Source organism: Brachyhypopomus gauderio, chromosome 10 (assembly GCF_052324685.1).
Source record: "Brachyhypopomus gauderio isolate BG-103 chromosome 10, BGAUD_0.2, whole genome shotgun sequence".
In the NCBI taxonomy this organism is placed as follows: Eukaryota; Metazoa; Chordata; class Actinopteri; order Gymnotiformes; family Hypopomidae; genus Brachyhypopomus; species Brachyhypopomus gauderio.
The window spans coordinates 2,395,216-2,416,021 of record NC_135220.1 but is presented as its reverse complement, the minus strand read 5'-3'; the positions used below and the strand labels follow the sequence as shown (position 1 = coordinate 2,416,021).

General features: G+C 45.8%; 1 protein-coding gene and 1 long non-coding RNA gene across 3 annotated transcripts in view; one reads left to right on the top strand and one right to left on the bottom strand.

Moving 5' to 3' along the window:
- The first annotated feature begins 43 nt into the window (after positions 1-43).
- Positions 44-4,348, top strand: aldh8a1 (aldehyde dehydrogenase 8 family, member A1). 2 transcript variants are annotated; one of them, XM_077018653.1, is made up of 7 exons: positions 44-338; positions 777-924; positions 1,310-1,465; positions 1,956-2,105; positions 2,317-2,573; positions 3,239-3,400; positions 3,835-4,348. In XM_077018653.1, exons 1-7 carry the CDS (start codon positions 201-203, stop codon positions 4,285-4,287), a joined length of 1,464 nt encoding a protein of 487 aa, XP_076874768.1. In that variant the 5' UTR covers positions 44-200; the 3' UTR covers positions 4,288-4,348. The 2 variants fall into 2 exon arrangements, with proteins under 2 accessions (XP_076874768.1, XP_076874769.1); XM_077018654.1 differs by lacking the exon at positions 44-338 and having other exon boundaries at positions 784-924; positions 1,042-1,465.
- Positions 4,349-19,281: 14,933 nt separating this feature from the next.
- Positions 19,282-20,806, bottom strand: part of LOC143525107 (uncharacterized) — an 18,398-nt gene continuing 16,873 nt past the window's right edge. The window contains exon 2 of the long non-coding RNA XR_013133565.1: positions 19,282-19,839. This is a non-coding gene — a long non-coding RNA (uncharacterized LOC143525107). The remainder of the gene's footprint in view (positions 19,840-20,806) is intronic.

Genomic DNA, 20,806 nt, shown 5'->3' with positions numbered 1-20,806 from the left:
AGGTGGATGAGCATATAACATATATTTGTTGTTTGTGTAATATAAAACCACTCCCAGAGAGTGAAGAAATCCTGGTGACGTAACGGATCCAGTACAGAGAGACCCAGTCCGAACAAACAGTGCAGGAACGCGTCTCTCCCTGACTGACTAGTGCTGAGATTTATTGGTGCGTGTCATCTGATTAAAGTGTTCCTGCAGTAATGTCTGAGAAACGTGGCAACCTCGTGCTGGAAAATTACATCGGGGGAAAGTTTGTGCCGTGTTCCAAACACATCGATTCATACGATCCGTCCACTGGAGAAGTGTACTGTAAGGTACCGGACAGCGGTTCTGAAGAGGTGAGGTTTTGCATCGCAGATCAAATTAATAAATATATGCGCTTTTGAAATTTTTACAAAGTTGTTATAGGTCAAAATTACTTTGGATAATGTAACAAAGTTTTACTGCAAAGTTAAGGCCTGCAGAGAAACAGTTGCACCTTCACCCTCATGTAGTTTACATGGTCAACACAGGTCATGGTGAAATATTATCTTAGTGGGCTCAAGGTTCACCCAACTGATTAAACCTGCAGGTCAGTGGGGCGGCTCACCTAATCCAGGTGCACACCTGGCTGCTTGCGCGTCCAACCCACACCGTTCTGGACGGGGGGGGATTATATGGATAATCTGTAGCAGAAATCACATACGTTAATTAAATGATTCCGCGAATGCACGCGCAGCTTCTCTGTGCGCGCGCGCGAGACGTCGTACTGAGGTGTCGCGCGAACATGGGTGCAGGTGGCAGCCGCGGTGGAGGCGGCCAAGGCGGCGTTCCCGGCCTGGTCGGCTACCAGCCCCGCCGAACGCGCTCAGGTCCTGAATAAACTGGCTGTTTTGCTGGAGGAGCGCTTGGAGGAGTTTGCCCGAGCTGAGTCAAAGGACCAGGGTGAGCATTAACCACCCACACACCTGGATCTTTTCTAAAAGTCTTAAAAGTAGGCCTATATACTTGTGTTTACTTCCCATCTCATCCATGCAATCACTTTAACATGATTCCTTGTAGCCTTAGCGTTGGAGACTAGTTGGGAGCTCTGTAAAGGTGTGGTAAGTAGGACTACGTCTGCATTCATGGGTCTGTGCATGTCAAATGTGCTCCTGTCACTATATGAGGAGACATTTAGAGTGTGTTCAGAGTGTGAGGAACCCTGGAGTCAGTGGGGATCTGCTGTCCTGTCTGTTTTCTGCACCCAGTGGCTTCATCACGAATCTTCTCTGTTCACTCTCTCCTTCACACCTTTCCTCTGCTCTCCGCATGCTGTGTTTGGCCGCAGGGAAGACGGTCTCCTTCGCCCGCAGTGTTGATATCCCACGCGCTGCGTACAACCTCCGGTTCTTCGCCTCGTCCATCCTTCACCACACCACAGAATGCAGTCAGATGGACCACATGGGCTGCCTCAACTACACCGTCCGCTGCCCCGTTGGAGTCGGTGTGTACGTGTGTGTGGGTGTGTGTGTGTGTGTGTGTGTTACTACTACACAAATACAGCATGGCAGCCCACTGAACAAGATTGGTAACCATGCCTAGCCATTCTCCAGAGAAGGATTCTCAGTTTCTCTACGTCAGAATGTGATTTCTGTGTGTGTTACTCTCCTACTGATATGTTTGTTTTTTGAGTGGTTTGTAAGAGGGGTGAGGATGTGCATGTGCAAGAGAGAAAGAGAAATGTAGTGCTTAAAAGGTCCCTTTACTTTCTGTGTTTGTGTGTGTGTGTGTGTGTGTGTATGATTGTGTAGTGTAGATTGTGATCTAACATTTGTTTTCTCCTCTGGCTGGTGAAATTAATCCCTGAACTTGATGTTCTTTGTGTGAGAGAAACTGAGCGTGTGCATGAATGTTGATGTTTGACTGATATCATATTCTCTTTCTCTCTCTCTCTCTGGCTGTGTCTCTGTCTCTCTCTCTCCATCTGTCTGTAGCTGGTCTGATCAGCCCTTGGAACCTGCCCCTCTATCTCCTCACCTGGAAGATTGCCCCAGCTGTTGCCACTGGTAACACTGTGGTGGCTAAGCCCAGTGAGATGACCTCAGTCACTGCCTGGATGATGTGCCAGCTACTAGAGAAGGCTGGTGAGGAGTGTGTGTGTGTGTGTGTGTGTGTGTGAGAGAGAGAGAGAGAGAGAGAGCTACGAGTCAAAGTAAGGTTTTGCACCACTGTTACACCTACATTATCAGTCTGACGATGCGTGTGTGTGTGTGTGTGTGTGTGTGTGTGTGTGTGTGTGTGTGTGTGTGTGTGTGTGTGTGTGTGTGTGTGTGTGTGTGTGTGTGTATTGTTCAGGTTTCCCAGCTGGTGTGGTGAACGTGGTGTTTGGCACAGGCCCACGTGCAGGTGGCGCTTTAGTGTCCCACCCTGATGTGCCCTTGATTTCGTTCACTGGCAGCACAGCGACAGCCAGAGCGATAACAGAGCGCAGCGCCCCCTACTGCAAGAAACTCTCTCTGGAACTTGGCGGGAAGAACCCCGCCATCGTATTTGCCGATGCGGACCTGGAGCAGTGCGTGAGCACCACCGTTCGCTCCAGCTTCTCCAACCAGGTAAGACGAGTTCTCCGCCCAAACGTTCAGCTCACACAGCCCTGCGACCCACCTCCTTCACTTTAGGCAGCCGGTCAGAAGATGTTTGTCCTACACAACTAGTTCACTCACCGCTGGATGTGTTAGGACTTGCAGCGATGTCTATTCCTATACTCTAAGGCACTGTAATGTCCTCCGCTTGCTCAGATTGGTCCATGTCATTCTTAAAACTTATCTTAACATCTGAGATATGTTTAGCTCCAAGTATCTCCACACAGTTTAATTATAATATAGTATTATATATATTATATAATAATATAGTATTTTAGTCATTCTAATACTTAGTAATGTTAATACGGGCAGTCATGGCCTGGTGGTTAGGGAACTGGTCTTGTAACCGGAGGGTCGTGGGTTCGATTCCCAGACCTGAGGCCATGACTGAGGTGCCCATGAGCAAGGCACCTTAACCCTCAATTGCTCACTTGTATAAAAATGAGATTAAGAATGTAAGTCGCTCTGGATAAGGGCGTCTGCCAAATGCTGTAAATGTAAATGTTAATACTTTGTGGGCTGTTTCATTACAGGTGTCAGTTTAATGTCTAGCAAAAAGACAGTACAGTGCACAGCCACAAGGAGGCGCTCACGTCTCACAACAACCCTCCGCCCCGCTTTCATTCTCCTCACAGGGTGAGATTTGTCTGTGTACCAGCAGAATCTTTGTGGAGCGGAGTATTTACCCACAATTCCTAGCAAAGTTTGTGGAGGTGGCTCGGCAATGGAAAACTGGCGTGCCATCTGAGGCTGCCAACAACAACGGAGCGCTTGTGAGCAAGGAGCACCTGGAGAAGGTCAGAGCAGGCCGTGGTAGATGCCTTCACATCCTCACACTTCTGTTCTCCCCACCACTGTCCTCCAGTGTGTAGTCTGTGTGTAGCATAACACTGGTATAACACAGGACAGTGTCATAGAGTGGTGTGACACTCTGGTATGACATAGAACAGTGTAATAGTGTGGTGTGCCACTCTGGTATGACATAGAACAGTGTAATAGTGTGGTGTGACAGAAGATTAACTGGTAAGTGTAACATAATATCACTACACTGATTTTATATATATATACCATATGGATTAGGAATGGGATGTCAGTTAAGCTCATATGTGAGTCAAGGAAGGTGAGTGAATACTTATGGCAATATAGTTTATCTCACTACAGACTCCACCGCTTTCCGATATTTTCCATTAGCAGCACAATTGAAACGTGCTTGTCTGCTTTCCTTTTCCAGGTTAGGAGTTACGTGGCCATGGCAAGGGCAGAGGGTGCCCAGGTGCATTGCGGGGAGGGCGTCGACACCCTAACCCTGCCCCCCCGAAATGTGGGTGGGTACTACATGCTGCCCACTGTCATCTCGGGGATAACAGACTCTTCGCCCGTGATGCAGGAGGAGATATTTGGCCCCGTCACCTGCGTTACACCCTTTGACCTGGAAGAGGAAGTCATAGGCCGGGCTAACGGCGTGCGCTATGGCCTGGCAGCCACGGTGTGGACACGGGATGTGGGGCGCGTGCATCGTGTTGCTAAGCAGCTACAGGCAGGCTTGGTTTGGACCAACTGTTGGCTGGTCAGAGATTTAAACCTTCCTTTTGGAGGTATGAAGTGCTCAGGTGTCGGCAGAGAAGGAGGGAAAGACTCCTATCACTTCTTCACAGAGGTTAAAACCATCACTATTAAACACTGAAGAGCTGTGTAACATGTACGCAGAACAGTCACCAAGCAAATAAAGGCCATGTGTGTATGAATGACCGTGTTATTAATCGAATTCTGGTCGAATCAAAGGTTCTTCAGCTTCACTCTCGCAGTGCTGGCGGTTCAGAGTAGAACCTTTGACCTTGGCTCATATCACATTTGTGCTCCGAGGACAACTTTAATAGTGGGAATGTAAATTTTAACACCTGACAATCGTGTTCCCTGGAAGCTGTAGGTTTTTACAGGTTCACCTTTACTCTCGTGCCTTCACGTGTCTGTCCGGTTGCTCTGTGATTCGTTTGTTTTCCCCTTGACCTGGTGTTTGCCTGCTGTGCCTGTTTAGATTTATTGAATGTATGAAGTCACTCTTACATGCGTGTGTCCTAACCGTGTACAAACCTGCGATAGAATTACCCTTCACTTCCATGTCCCACACCACTGGACAGCAGCTCCGTTTCACCGGGCCAGTCCTCCACAGAAGTGCCTGATTTCACTAATCACAATCATTTCTTTTTCAAAAAGGTTTGGTACAGAAAGGTAGAACTCACCAGGTTTGAAACCTGTAGAACTAGTTAATTATGAAGTCCTGCTATACAGCAATTCGACCAACATGCTACAGTTCAGTCGTCATTCTGATATACACACGTGTTCTTGTAATAAATACAACGAAGGAGAAAAAGAGAGGTACTTAGTTCTGTTTTGGTTGTAAAGGAATGAACAGATTCGTTTGTGGTAGCAAAGTAACAATGAATTACTTGCTACTTGTCACACACACATAGGCCTACTAGTATATAGATGCGTGTTAGTCTCTAGAGTTTGCGCAAACAGGAGGGCACGAAAACGGACCTTACAACTTGTGGAACCTCGATGCAAAGACTACAACAGCAGCACGTATATTGGGCGCATGGTTGTTAACAGCAGCAAGTATATTGGGTGCATGGTTGGTACTGTGTTCTTTGAAGTCATGAATAAACAGTAGTGACGTATGGCGCCTTTTAGGCGGGAAGAAAACATTAAAGGAAACCCGCTTACTCAGTCACGTCCCCCATCATTCGGTGAAAACTCTCCCAGTTGAACCATTTCCACGCCCAGTCAGTTGTTAAACGATTTCAGGCGATGCCTGCACTAATCCAAATATACCCACGCATGCACGCTCACACTAGTTGCAGTTATTTCCCTTGGCCGAAGGCCTGCTCGTGTTCTTGTGCCCTTACGCGCGCGCGTGCCGAAGCCGTGTGCGCGAGCTCGTTATCGGGGAAGGGGTTGAGCACCTCGGGCCCGGGTCGACGTGCAGAACCCGACCGAACAGCTGCCGAGTCAGCGCCCCACCGGAAACTCCTCAGCTATATTCAGGGTATCAGCGCGGCCGCCCTGGTTTGGACTTCCTCGCTGCTTCTGGCTGCGGTGTAAACACAAAGGGCGCGCGCGCTCCAGAGAAAACTGATAGGGAAGAAGCGGAACACGCGGTTCCTGATGACCCAACGAGGCCACGAATGTGGGTGTCAACAGTACCGCAACAATTTGATCTCCACAGAATAACTAGTGTTGGGGCCTTAGATGTAGACTACTCATGGATAGGGTGGCCACGTTTCAGAAATGAAAATAAGGGGCATCCATCATGGCTCCTCAGGGCTCCATGTACTGATGTTGGACTCATTGTTCATCTCCACTGGAGGTGTGGGGTGGGGGTGGCATGATTGACAGATCGGGTTTTTAATTATTTTTTGGAAGGGATCAAAGTGTATTGGACATTTATGGAAACACGGAACAAATCGCGTCCCGTATTGGTTCAACGCCACATTTAATTACCAAATAAAGGAAGATTCCGTATTTTACAGGACGGGTGGCAACCCTTATATATGCACACGTGCACCTGAGGACATTGACCTTAGTGCTACAAAAAGAAAAAACATGTTCAGATTTGCTCCATCCTTTTCTCAGCTTTACCTTTTGAACTTTTTATATGAAAGGCAAATATTCATAGGTAAGTTTTAAGATACAGTGAAATTCTTTCAGTGTTCATTTAGTTCATTATCTCTGGCTAGAAGTACACTGCATGCTTAACACTTCATTAAACACTGATATGTGCATAGGTGTAGCAGTGGAAATGTGTGTGTGTAGAAGTAGTGTGAGAGAGCGGCTGATCTGAGGCCTTGTGCGGTGTGCCGTGTACGGGGAGCTGATGGCCGCAGTGTGCCGACCCCTGTGAATTGTTCTCGCAGTGAGCAGGTTCAACAAACGCACAGCAAGTGAATGAAAGACAGAGCAGGGAAGTGGACGCTCCCTCTCGTGTGCGTGACCCAGGAAGTACATGGCGGAAGATCACGTAGCCAGTGTAGCTTCCTGCAGCAGAGGGCAGGGTCGAAGTGTGTGTGTGTGTGTGTGCCAGCCAAAAGCACCCAGCCCATCCGCCCGCCGTGTAGACTAAGTAGTGATCTGTCTAGCTCAACCTTTTGCTGTTTGCAGCAAAAGTAGATGTCTAACTTCAGACTTATCTTGTGCACTCCAGCTTGCGTGTAAACGAAGTGCCTTAATTGGGTCATTCTGTGCTTGGCGGGTCAAAGACGCGAGATATGCACACACACATGGAAGGCATGGATCCAAATTCACCTTGACAGAACTGGGGAGGTTGTGACATTGTGTGTGTGCGTGTTAGTCAGTCCTGGACTAGTTTTCACTCATGTGACCCATAATACATCTCTGCATGATAAAACCCACCGTTTCGCCCCATATGTTAGAGAGGTTGAGCTTTGTTGTGTCCTATGTCCTGTGTGGTTTAAACGCAGCAGGCTTCCATTGGCACATGGCTGTTACCTTTGCTCTAGGGTGTAGCTGCTACACCTCCATCTGCTTTCCAACACCACCCTCAATGACACAGTTGGGCTCGGAAATGCACACACGTGTACATCTTGACGTCAACGAGTCATTGTGTGGCCATAATCCCATTATTACCCAGAACAAAACAGCGGACTCGCCCATAACAGACAACGATATGCCAATAACAGACCTAGTTTTACAACCCTGCAGCTGTTCTGGAGTCAGTCCCTATTTGTTATGCCTGCCTACAGAATGTCCAGCAGAACCATGAAAGAAACCGACAAAATAAATCAATATCCTATATGTTCTTTGCATATTTTGTGAGCAATCCTATATGAAAGAGTTGCACACATTTGCATGATGAAGTCCAAATATTTTTGGTAATCATGAGGAATGACCAAATGCATTAACCTGGGTTGTGATTCCAGAGGTGGAAGGTGTAACTCTGAACACAATCAGCACCTGGTTCCCTTTGCTGCTCACTGGGTGCCTTCCAAGGACACCCATGTTGACCTGGAGACGAGCCACACATTACACTCTCTCTGCCCCCCCCAGGCTTCTGATAGGAGGATGGGGACACACCACCTCTGACGCCTCCCCTCTCCCCTTACACCCACACCACTGCTAGCATCACACACACACACACACACACACACACACACAGAAATCCCACAGGTGGGTTCCTAACCTTGTCCTATATGCTGTCTGCGTCACTAACGCTGGCTCTATTTGTTTACACCTATCGATCCGTTCAGTCTCTGTCCCGACTCTTATTTGAGTATGGACGCATGTAGCAACAGGTTGTGTCTCATACTGGAATGCTCTCACATATGCCCTCTGCCACATACCGTAGCTATCAGATTTAAATGTCTGTAGTAATAATTATTACTCAGTCAAATCTATACAGGTAATAATGTATGCATAATGTCAGCTAATTTGTCAGTGAACCACGTTAAGCTGACACCTTGAACTGCTGTTGCCTGAGTGTGCGTGCAGATGCCGATAAATCATCCAGGCAAACGTGACAATATTGCGTTCATGCTGCTCTGTTGCCGTGGGTGGGTCGGTGTGTGTCTGGGAGAGAGAGACGGTAACGGACAGGGTGTGTGTAGGTGTGTATGCATGGACGAGTCCGTGGCAGACACTCTGACTCCTGGAGGCGACTGCACTGTGGTTCATTGTGTGTGAGTGGTCGCCACAGCACACATGTGCTTTGTCTAAATAGCCCTTCTCTCTATTATGTTCTTTTCCCGTTAGACAGGCGTATCTGCATGCCATTGAAAGACTGTCCCATGTGTGTGTGTGTGTGTGTGTGTGGGGGGGGGGGGGTGCATGTGTGTCGGAAGGCGTCATTTCTGTATATACAACAATGAATGTACATCAGCTGATTTCCTGACGAGAGCTCTGTGCTCTGAAGCTTTTCCTTGGATTCTTCTGTCACCGCATTACTCACACACACACACACACACACACACACACACACAGAGTCCTTGATTATCTGATAACGCTGTATGACAGTGACACTCTGAGACTCTCATAGGAAGGAGAATAACCTTTTATTCAGAAGTCTTGGAGGAGGGTGTAGATTAGGGCTGGCGGGACAGCATACCAGAGTCTCCAATCAGGAAGGACCATCACCCCCCACCAAAGCACATAGTGTTCGCCCCACCAGCACATGCCCCGGCACAGCTGACGAGAAGAAAGTGTCTGTGTCTGTGCGTATGGTGGTGGGGTTGCACAACGCAGCCCACGTCAGCCTGCAGTAATGTTCTTTAAGGAGCAGGTCATGTGACCAAACGGCCTGCCTGTACCAGCCTCCCCCTCTGGACTGAGTGTGTCTGGCAGTGTGGCTCCAGTGTCAGTGCCCTCTGCAGGCCGCCTATACTGCCCTTCACATCTTTCTCCCGGACACAGATCAGAGGAGTAGCACAGGCGGGTGTGTGAGAGTGTGTGTGTGTGTGTGTGTGTGTGTGTGTGTGCAGACAGTGGACTTGCTGCACTTGTGACTGCGATTTCTGATGCAAATGTCTTTTATTTGCCAGTCATTTTTTGTCTCTTGTCCACCTTCCCTAACTCTCTCTCCTCCGTCCCTCTGACTACATGACTGACTACACACTGATGTAAAGGTGTGTGAGTGTGTGTATGTGTGTGATGACGATGCGTGACATTGACGCCTGTGTGTTATGATGTATTACACTGAAGGACGCTGGTGTTTTTCTGGGGTTGATGACCTAGCTGGTCATGTGAATGACACACAGGGACTTCTGATACCCAACTTCTTGTTTTTCTTCATTCTGTTTTTCTCTAGTCTTTCTCTCTCTCTCTCTCTCTCTCTCTCCCACCCCTCTGTTTTCAGCCTCTCTTCATGCGTTTACATATTGACCACAACCTAATCATTTGCAGTATTTCACAAATAAGTCACAAAAACATGAGCGATGTGGGATACATGGATTGATTGTGTGTTCTGTAGGATTGCATCACATGGCTGCGGCCTAGTCTAGATGTTGAGTGTGAAGATGAGGATCGGAAAGGACAGAGGACTCACAATGAAGATTTAACCAGCTTTCTCATGGCATTATGGGCCAATATTCAGTTCTTTGCTGTAGTCGTTTGACACAGTTCCAGTGTGCTGTCTCAGACGGATGGACACCAGCATCAGACACTCCAAGGCATGGTGCCAGAGACTCTGGGTTACTGCTGGATCTGCTCAGGAGGGGAGTATTCTTGGTGAATTCTGCTTGGTTCATGTTGTATTCTGTTTCTTTTCTCCGCAGATATGCATCTGTCGTGTGTCAGAGACTCTTTTCCTGAAGACTCCCCTGTGTGACGGTGGAGACACCAACTCTCACTGGTGGCTCAGTGAAGAACAATGAAAAAAAAAAAATAAAAATGGAAAATTGTGAACAAAAGATACTTAAGAGTGAATGATGAGTCAGGAGAAAAGGGAAAGTAAGTGTATGTGTGTTTAAGTGTGTATGTGTGTGCGCGTGCGTGTGTGTATGTGTTTGAGAGAGAGCAAGAGTGATTAGTAATGAATAAATTTTATTGGGTACCCATTTCATATTTTCATTTTTGTGCCTCTTACATTAAATACATCACTGAGTTTGTGTGTGTGTGTGTGTGTGTGTGTGTGTGTGTGTGTGTGTTTGGGAGAGAGCAAGAGTGGTTAGTAATGAATTAATTGTATTGGATACCCAACTCACTTTATGTAATGTTTGGGGTACTTACACTAAATACATCACTGAATCTGTGTGTGTCTGTCTGAGAGAGAACAAGTTATTAGAAATGAATGAATTGTAGTGGATACCAAATTCAGTTCATGTAAGTTTTGTGCTGCTTGCACTAAATACATCACAGAGTTCATTTGTGTGTGTGTGTGTGTGTGAGCGTGTGCATTTCCTACAGAGCGGAACTGTGTGTGACCGTTGACCCTGAGCTGCGGCGAGCAGACTGCTGTCTCCAGCTCCTGTCGATGCTTTCCTCTGCGCACACACCCCACTTCCTGTCGAAAGCCAGCGCTGCTATTTTAGACCCGCTGGGGTCTGGAGTGCCATAAAAGAGTGTGGAGAGGAGACACGCTGGCTCCTGGGCCTGTGTGTGTGTGTGTGTGTATGTGTGTGTGTCTGCGGCTGTGTATTAGGAAGTGATTATGGATTCCATCAGCAATTTGACAGTGGAGATTGAGGAAGCAGGGGGCTGTCAGACAGGAGAATATGAAAGAGCGCATGCTGATCTCATGTTTCTTCCTCTTCCCTCATGCGATAAGGAAGCAAGGCCATTCTTTAATGAGAGCGCACATATTTGGCCCATCCAGTGCTTTGCACTTTAAAAGTTCCCCCCACTTGTTTAATGGTTCCTCTGCCATTTTAAGTAATTTTATAAACCACCTCTGGTCAAACTGTAGTAGAAAGACATTCTATATTCTGTTCTACAAATAATCTCTAACTATACTATATAGAATATTCTAGAACTATACTATATAGAACTAGAACTCTTTAGAACTATACTAAATAGTATATCCTAGATCTTTACTGTATAGAACTAGAACTATTATAGGGTGCAGTGAACTCCAGTCTCCTGAACAGACCAAAGGCTCCAGAGTGTTTGCCCTGTATCAGAGAGCAGCTATGGACACCTTACTGGGCCATCAGAAGTTTGGTTCAGCTGTGCCAGGTCACTTTGACAGGGCTTTGGAGGTGTGTTTCCATTACCTGCTGTTCAGCAGCTTACTAAAGACTTCAGGAATGGCCATATTTCTTGTAAATGACCAGAAACTGGCAGTTGCAACAGCTCTTGCAAACGCATACACTGAAATAACATTCTGTCCAGTCCGAAGACAAATTAGAAAAGAATGTTCGGACTGAAGCACTACCGACAGGGCTGGTGAAACCACGATGACGGATGAAACGCACGCACGCACGCACGCACGCACACATAAATCACTTACTTATCAGAAGCAGCTGTGTGAAGGCCGACGTTCAGGAGATGGTGGTACAGTGTACGATGCTTTTGTTTCTTGTAAGGCCGTATGTCATAGACTGAGGGAGTTAGCGTGGCTGGGAGGTGAATGGCTGTAGACGTTAAGGAACTGGCCATCATTAGATCGGCTGTGTTTTATAAGTAACTGTTTTATAAGTGTCTGACTTTCTTTACTTTTCACAGACAATAAAGTTCCCATTTGTTTGTCAATATGTGCTGATTAATGAGAGACTGCATTTTGTGTGGGTGTGTGTTTGCCATTGTGATAACAAGATATCCCTGGATTATCCAGGGATCCTATTAGACCAGACGAATGTGAACACACACCACACATAATAATATTTGATGTGTGCCAGTGGCGTGCTTGTTTGCTGATGGTGAACGGGGTGTAGCCATATCTGCAGGTCTCAGGTGGTGGTGTAGCTGTGTACAGGGCTCAGATGATGGTGTAGCCATGTCTGCATGTCTGAAACGGATGTATTAATGGTAGTTATAGAACCAATGTAGTTATGTAACTACTTCACTTATGGAAATACTGCACTTATAGAACTACTGCACTTTATTATATTACATTTTTTTCATGCATTTGTTCAAACCACCAAATAAAAAATCAAAATAAAATCCAAAAATATATATTTCATAACATTTATAGCATTGATAAGAGAGTTAAGGAATTGAAATTTAAGGGCGAAAAATGAATACATGTAATTGCTAGAATTAGTGAAATCAAAGAGCTGAATTAAAGTGGAAAAAGAACAAATGGGCAAAATGTCCGAGCTGGAAAGTTTCTAAGAATCATAATAAGGCTTAATTGGCCAAGTCACCTTCAAGAAATCTGCAGCTCTAGCTAAAGTAGCTCCCAATAATACTTTAAATGAAAGAAGAATTAAATCTACTTATTTAAATCCACGACAAGAGTGAATCAGGGACGTGTCCTGCTTCAGATCGCTGTTGGTGTCCACCAAGAGCAACTCCTCCATTTCATGGTTGGAGGTTTTAAGGTGTATAATCAGATCCTCAGGGACTTCTCACAGTGTCTTACATACATTTCTAAAATATCAAGGTCCAAAAATACTTGATTCAAGGTCTAGACTCACACTGTCTGACAGAGCTATTAGCAACAACCATGACATTTACTGGGGGAAAGCCTTGTTGACAAAACTGGACAGGTAGCCTAGAATTCTATTGCTTTAATAGATATAGTTTTGCCAATAATTTAGAAACATTGAATGCACACACATACACACATACATTTTTGTGTCAGACCAGTTCCCGGTTCCTCAAGGGCCTTGAGGTGATGATGGGATGGGGTTGCTTGGATACTGCTGTCTCTGTATGTAGCCTGTATCCCATAGTGGTCATTTTAAGCATTCATGATTGGCTAGAAAAGCACCAAGACCTAGCCAATCAGCGTGCAGGGCAGGCTAAGTGTTGCCTACGTAAGTGAAAGCACACACACACACACACCTTGCATACAGAACAGTTGAGTCTGCACAGGCTTGATGAAAAATATGCACACACACACACACACGCGCGCGCACACACACACACACACACACACACACACAGTGTAGGCAACAGAGAATATTCTGGATCAGAGACGCTTCATTTCAAGTTCGTACAAAAGAACCGATAAGACTTAATTAAGTCCTTCTCAATTTATGGCTGTATTTGGACAAGTGGGAGCTAATTAAAGCCCCTATCAGAGTTGCAACCTTTCAATGTGCAAGACTTTGATAGAGGGAGTGAGTTAGCTAATGGAGAGACTGCTATCTGAGTTAACAGATAGAGAGAGACTGCTATGTGAGTTAACTAATGGAGAGAGACTGCTATCTGAGTTAACAGATGGGGAGAGACTGCTATGTGAGGTAGATAAAGGAGAGAGACTGCTATCTGAGTTAACAGATGGGGAGAGACTGCTATGTGAGGTAGATAAAGGAGAGAGACTGCTATCTGAGTTAACAGATGGGGAGAGACTGCTATGTGAGGTAGATAAAGGAGAGAGACTGCTATCTGAGTTAACAGATGGGGAGAGACTGCTATGTAAGGTAGATAAAGGAGAGAGACTGCTATCTGAGTTAACAGATGGGGATAGACTGCTATGTGAGGTAGATAAAGGAGAGAGACTGCTATCTGAGTTAACAGATGGGGAGAGACTGCTATGTGAGGTAGATAAAGGAGAGAGACTGCTATCTGAGTTAACAGATGGGGAGAGACTGCTATGTGAGGTAGCCAAAGGAGAGAGACTGCTGATGGAGAGAGACTGCTAGGTGCCATGACCGTGAGGAAGCTGCAGGGTCGTGGTCTTTATAGAGTTGGTAGTGTGTGTTTGTGTGGATGAGTGTGTGTGATCAACATGGGATAACATGTACAGTTTATAGGAGGTCCTGAGGTGGATCAGCTCCTCAAGACAGACATCATGAAGTTTCAATAGGGATCGTGATATAAACCCCCTGCACTGCTCCCTCTGGAGTTTATCTGGGTTTATGAGTCCTATTATGTACATCTGACACACACACACACACACACTTTAAGGTACAAATCCCTGCAGCTGCTTCACAGCTGTGCTGGACATAAACATGGACTTCACATGTAGATTCTTGTAGCTCACCTGTAATCAGGTTGGTCAGCAGGCATCATCAGGAAACATGCATTTTCCAGTGTGCACTTCTGTGCTTGGCTAAGTGCCTTCAAGGACAAATACAAGCACTCATAAACACACACACAGTCACACACACTCACCTAGACGTGTGAGCATGCACATATGGTCTCTGGAATGTTAACATAAATGCTCTTAAAAGCAGGAAAGCTTTTCTGAGTAATGTCTTATTCGTGGCATCCCTCTGACTGCACAATGCAAGCCTACCCAGCTACAGTCTGAAAAGACACATTCACAGGAAATGTGTGTGTGTGTGTGTGTGAGAGAGAGAGAGAGAGAGAGATGGGGAGATTTCCATCACATTCTTAACCTGATAACACAGAGTTTCACCAGTACATTGAAACTAGGTTAAGAACTCACTCCAGGCTATCTGCAGTTGTACAGTCTCCATTGATCTAACAGGTCTAAAGCTATTGTGTGTGTGTGTGTGTGTGTGTGTGTGTGTGTGTGTGTGTGTGTGTGTGTGTGTGTGTGTGTGTGTGTGTGTGTGTGTGCGTGTGTGTGTGTGTGTTGGGGGGAGGGGGAGGGTCTGAATTAGTCCCATTTGGGATGTGCACGCACCATCCTCATTACTGACTGCTGCCTTTTGGATGGAGGTAGCGGAGGTGATTTGAATATGCGCTGCCTCTGGACCAATCAGCACTGAGCTTCCAGAGTGAGGTGCACGATTTTTTTCCATGTGAGAATCCAGGCCAAGTCCCTGTGGTGTTCTGATGCTGATATTCAATTCACTTTAACACAAGCACATCATCTCACTTTCTAATGGATTCTCTTCATTCATCTCCCCCTCTCTGCTTCTCTTTGTTGAATATTCCCTTTGTGAGACTCTTGGTCTCACCAATGCAGGCTGTGTGCGCATTTACACGACTGCAGTCAGACACACATATTATTTCTCCATTCCTCCCTCCTCTCTCTCTCTCTCTCTCTCTCTCTCTCTCTCTCTCTCTCTCCCTCTCTCTCCCTCCTTCTGTATATATATATATAAATAAAACAGTGATCCTGCCTCTTAAACATAGCACATGCCTGTTCATGCTTGTGGCTGGCTAGCTGTCCATCAGCCAGATTCCATTCACCATCAATCAACAGCACCAAATTATTTGCTAAAATGAATGTGTGAGTGTGAATGTGTGATCTGTATTACAGGTGAACGCACTATTGGAAGACCATTATAGCAATAGGAGTACAGGTTACTGTATTTTCTGGTGAAATACAAATGTCTATCAAACACATTATATATTCATTAATACACACTGGTACACTGACACAAAGAATCTGTCAGGCCAAACTATCAGGCAATTATTTGCTATAGTAAATAACATTTTATATTGTTAGTGTGTGTGTGTGTGTGTGTGTGTGTGTGTGTGTGTGTGTGTGTGTGTGTGAGTGTGTGTGTGTGTGTGTGTGTGTGTGTGTGTGTGTGTGTGTGTGAGTGTGTGTGTGTGTGTGTGTGTGTGTGTGTGTGTGTGTGTGTGTGAGTGTGTGTGTGTGTGTGTGTGAGTGTGTGTGTGTGTGTGTGTGTGTGTGTGTGTGTGAGTGTGTGTGTGTGTGAGTGTGTGTGTGTGTGTGTGTGTGTGTGTGTGTGTGTGTGAGTGTGTGTGTGTGTGTGTGTGAGTGTGTGTGTGTGTGTGTGTGTGTGTGTGTGTGTGTGTGTGTGAGTGTGTGTGTGTGTGTGTGTGAGTGTGTGTGTGTGTGTGTGTGAGTGTGTGTGTGTGTGTGTGTGTGTGTGTGTGTGTGAGTGTGTGTGTGTGTGTGTGTGTGTGTGTGTGTGTGTGAGTGTGTGTGTGTGTGTGTGTGTGTGTGTGTGTGTGTGTGTGTGTGTGTGTGTGTGTGTGTGTGTGTGTGTGTGTGTGTGTGTGTGTGTGTGTGTGTGTGTGTGTGTGTGTGTGTGTGTGTGTGTGTTTGGCACTACACAGAGGTCTCCATGGACAGTGAGAGAACTACGGTACAGTCTAGAGGAAGGACCCAGTTCTCACGTGTTCACATGTTGGCGTGTGAACACACCGCTATGACCAAATCATTCATACATTTTCAATTGCTAGTGAATAAAAGATTTAACTGATGTTTACAGCATAGACTTATTTAGCCAAAGTGACAACCATTTGCCATAGAATAATAATGTACAATAATAATTATATTATTTTATATATGAGTGATACTATATATTTACTGTATATTGAGAGAGACTCAGGTAGTGAGAGAGCTAGACAGTGGGTTTGTGTGTGTGTGTGTGTGTGTGTGTGTGTGTGTGTGTGTGTACAGGTGCGGGTCGAAGCTCGGTTCTGTTCGTGTCTGACTTGCACGTTTCATTTTGGTGCCAAGCCAACCTCGTTATTCAACCACTAAAACCATCATTTATCGCAAGCTCCGCATGCACGATGATGGAAGGAGACAGTTTCACATGTTTTACACACACACACACACACACACACACACACACACACACACACACATACCTTCCAACAAGCAGGATCTGATGAAAATCCTTCATGAGATGTTTGAAGGTTTTCCATCTGAATGCATTCCTTTTTTGATCCTGCCAATTTAAAAATACTTTTGATTTATTATTTTTGTCATGGCTATAACTATATTATATGTAGTTCCATATAAGAAGCAGAGCCCATCAAACAGGTCCTTCTTCAGTGGTGCAGGCAAAGGGCTAGGAGCAGGAACCAGGTGAGCACTGATTTTGTATAAAGTCTCTCTGTCTCTCTCCTCTCTTACATACAAGCACACAAGCTTTTAATACATTTTGGCACACACGAGGAATATATATATGTGTGTGTGTGTGTGTGTGTGTGTGTGAGAGAGAGAGAGAAAGAGAGGTAAAATAGGTAAAAATAAACATGTCAGAGGGAGACATTTTCTGCATCATGCTTCTGGGGAACTGTCACAAAGAGCCCAGCAGCTCGGCACACTGAACCCCAGCTAATAACATTAAGTGCCACGAAGAACTTTTCCTAACACTGATGAAGAACTTTCTCTCGCGTGATGAAGATGATTCCCTGTATGTGAATATCTTTTCTCTGGTCCTACCCAGTCACAACAGCCTGCTGGTGGGAGCAGGACTACACCTCACCTACACAAGGTCTGTTCAGCTAACGGAGGGTGGAGTGGTTTTTCATCTATAAAGCTCATCTTTAGCCAAAGTTACCACCCTCAGACTGGGCACACTGTATAGCATTTACACCACCAAACCCACTATGAATAAATAACAATAAAACCTAGGATTGGGTAGTGAATTGATGCACCATAGTTACATACACACACACACACACACACACACACACACACACACACACACACACACACACACACACACACCATCCCTCCGTTTGATCCTCCAGTAAGGGCATGATTGATCTGTCCTTCCATCCTCCTCTGTACGTGGTGAGAAAGCCAACAGTGGGATGGAGACACACACAGAGACTCACAGGTGGAGCTGTGATGGGCAAGGACATGCAGGCAGACCAGGACATGCAGACAGACCAGGACATGCAGGCAGACCAGGACATGCAGACAGACCAGGACATGCAGGCAGACCAGGACATGCAGGCAGACCAGGACATGCAGACAGACCAGGACATGCAGGCAGACCAGGACATGCAGACAGACCAGGACATGCAGACAGACCAGGACATGCAGACAGACCAGGACATGCAGGCAGACCAGGACATGTAGACAGACCAGGACATGCAGACAGACCAGGCAGACCTCACTAGCACTGCCTCATTTCTGCTTAGTCTGACCACCAAATGTAGGATCACCAACAGGCTAGGTTGTAGAGACTACAGGCTGTGTGTGTGTGTGTGTGTGTGTGTGTGTAGGGGGATGTAGAAGAGTGTTGGTTTGTTAGATTGGCTGCACACAGACTATTCAGCTACAATACTAAACAGGCACACAATAAGCAACACACACACACACACACACACACACAAACACACACACACACACACACACACACACACACACACACACACACACACACACACACTGTTATCACAGATGCTCACAGTGAAGCATCTTTTTTTCTTTTACGCCCATGTGTGTTTCTGTCCCATCTGTTATTCCACACACATGATGGAATGCAGCCACAAAAATGACAAAGCTTGAGTTTTGATGACTCATTTCTTTATGCATAAGACATTTGTGCAGATCAGATCATCCCTTTAGTGGACCCGCGTGTGTCTCTATAAGTATGTGTTCTGCACATACTTATCAAAATAATGACAATAGAACGTCAAAACGTTCTATTGACAATAATGACAATAGTAAAAACAGTAAGAATGTAATAAATAGCTATAATTTATGCTTCTGACATGTGGTGGGAATTGCAATTTTTGAGTTTATGTGTGTGTATTTTTGTGTGTGTGTGTGTGTGTGTGTGTGTGTGTGTGTGTGTGTGTGTGTGTGTGTGTGTGTGTGTGTGTGTGTGTGTGTGTGTGTGTGCGTGCGTGCGTGTGTGTGCATATGTCATGCTGAAATCATGTTCTTGAATATCATTGATTCTTTAGTTTTATCTCTGTTCAGAAACACACACATACACACACACACACACACACACCACAGATTTAGTTAACCTGTCAATCATCTGTGCTCAACCTGTTCTACACCTGATCCAGATAATCCATGGACACAACACACACACACACACACACACACACACACACACACACAACCCACAGTCTTGCTTTCTCACTACCTGAGTCTCTCTCATTCTCTGTTCTCAGCCCTCGTCCTCTAGCCCGTGTCAGGGTGGTGAGCTATTTTTTTCTGTGCTTGTGTCCTTCGACAGATCATCGCGTTTGAACGGCAGATTTACCTCCCTCATGTGACTCGTTTATTATATGGGTTATAGGGCTGGTTAGGGCTGGTTAGGACTGGTTAGGGCTGGTTAGGACTGGTTAGGGCTGGTTAGGGCTGGTTAGGACTGGTTAGGGCTGGTTAGGACTGGTTAGGGCTGGTTAGGACGAAAGGGACAGGGCATCTCGGGATAAGCTGTCCGCCACACAATATCTCTCACTCACAAAGAGACAAGGAGAAAGGTCCATGTTTATTTCATGAGTCTATCTTCCTCTTCTGCCTCACCGTGCGTGTGTGTGTGTGTGTGTGTGTGTGTGTGTGTGTGTGTGTGTGTGTGTGTGTGTGTATGCGTGCGTGCGTGTGTGTGTGTGGGTGTGTGTGTGTGTATGCGTGCGTGTGTAGAACTGTGGAAGATTCTGGATGCATATTTCATCCATGATTCTACTTACACACATTGAATGGTTCTGTATACTGCCTAGTGCTGTTAGCAAACCAGCTAACAGGCTAATCTTCATGCAAATCAGTAAGTTATAAAAACATTTTTGGAAATATATTTGTAAACAATTTAACTTAATATATATATAACTGACTTAATAACGTGCAGTAAGTCGATGTATGGAAAGCTATCGGTATGATATGAGATGTCCATGTTGGTGTCCATGCGATGATGTCATTTGTTGGCTCTGAGCTGGGACGTGAGAGTGGAGCTTCACACGGGACTGGACCAGCGTCACGCCTCCTGCAGAGTTCTGGACAACCGGCCCGGAGGAAATCCAAACATGACACAATCTGCTCTCCACACACACACACACACACACACACACACACACACACACACACACACACACACACACACACACACACACACACACACGGCTAGGTTACATACAGAGAAGGACAGACAATTTTGGAAAAATATGATCCCATCTTTCTCACTTTCGAATAACTAGTACTTACTGTATAAAAGTGACTCAAATAGTCAAAACATGTCTTTTTCAAAACATGTTTTTCTGGGTACATTTTTAAGATGACGTATCCAAAGTCTGCCAGGGTGTTTGCTGAATGGTTTATTTCTCTCAACACTAAAGACTCACTAAAGACTTAATCTATAGGCTATGTCTGGATGCATGGACGTAGTTTTGATTTCATAAGTGGGGGGGACACAACCTGGGGTGGCGAACTGTTGAGCGGGGGGGGGGTTGAATGAAAATTGTTGAGCGCTGTGAACAAAAATTGTTGAGCGGGGGGGGGGGGGGGGGGGGGGGGGGGAACTCGGAGCTGCATGATCCTAGTGCTAGATTTGTCACTATTTGGATATTGTTTTTATAACCGTTAAAAAGTGGGGGGGACATGACTTCGTCGCTACTTAAATATTTGGTTTTAACTGTAAAAACTGGGGGGGACCAAAACCGGCTTTTGAAAAAGTGGGGGGGACATGTCCCCCCCGTCCCCCCCCAAAACTACGTCCGTGTCTGGATGCCTCTTCTTGGAAAAGCTTGAGTAGCGCTAATTAGCTAAACATTAAACTAGTTGCTCAGCAAAGCTACTTCAGGGCCTGAGTCTAAAGTCACGGTCCGCTCACTGACTCACAGCAGCTGGTTAGCGTGACAAAGATCTTCTAATTAGAGTTTCACAGAGTCCAAGAACAGCTCCTCGTGGAAACCCAGTTATGACCCAACAGGCTATTACTAAGTAGCACTACTTAGAACAGCACACTGGACTAGCACATTTTGTTTCTTGTATTTAAAGGGCACAT

What these genes read in the sequence shown, in the direction of transcription:
- aldh8a1 (XM_077018653.1), top strand. Translation starts at nt 201, where the DNA reads ATGTCTGAGAAACGTGGCAACCTCGTGCTGGAAAATTACATCGGGGGA. An exon ending in CGGACAGCGGTTCTGAAGAG is followed by an intron (nt 339 to 776) that starts GTGAGGTTTTGC and finishes ACATGGGTGCAG; the next exon opens with GTGGCAGCCGCGGTGGAGGC. An exon ending in AGCTGAGTCAAAGGACCAGG is followed by an intron (nt 925 to 1,309) that starts GTGAGCATTAAC and finishes GTTTGGCCGCAG; the next exon opens with GGAAGACGGTCTCCTTCGCC.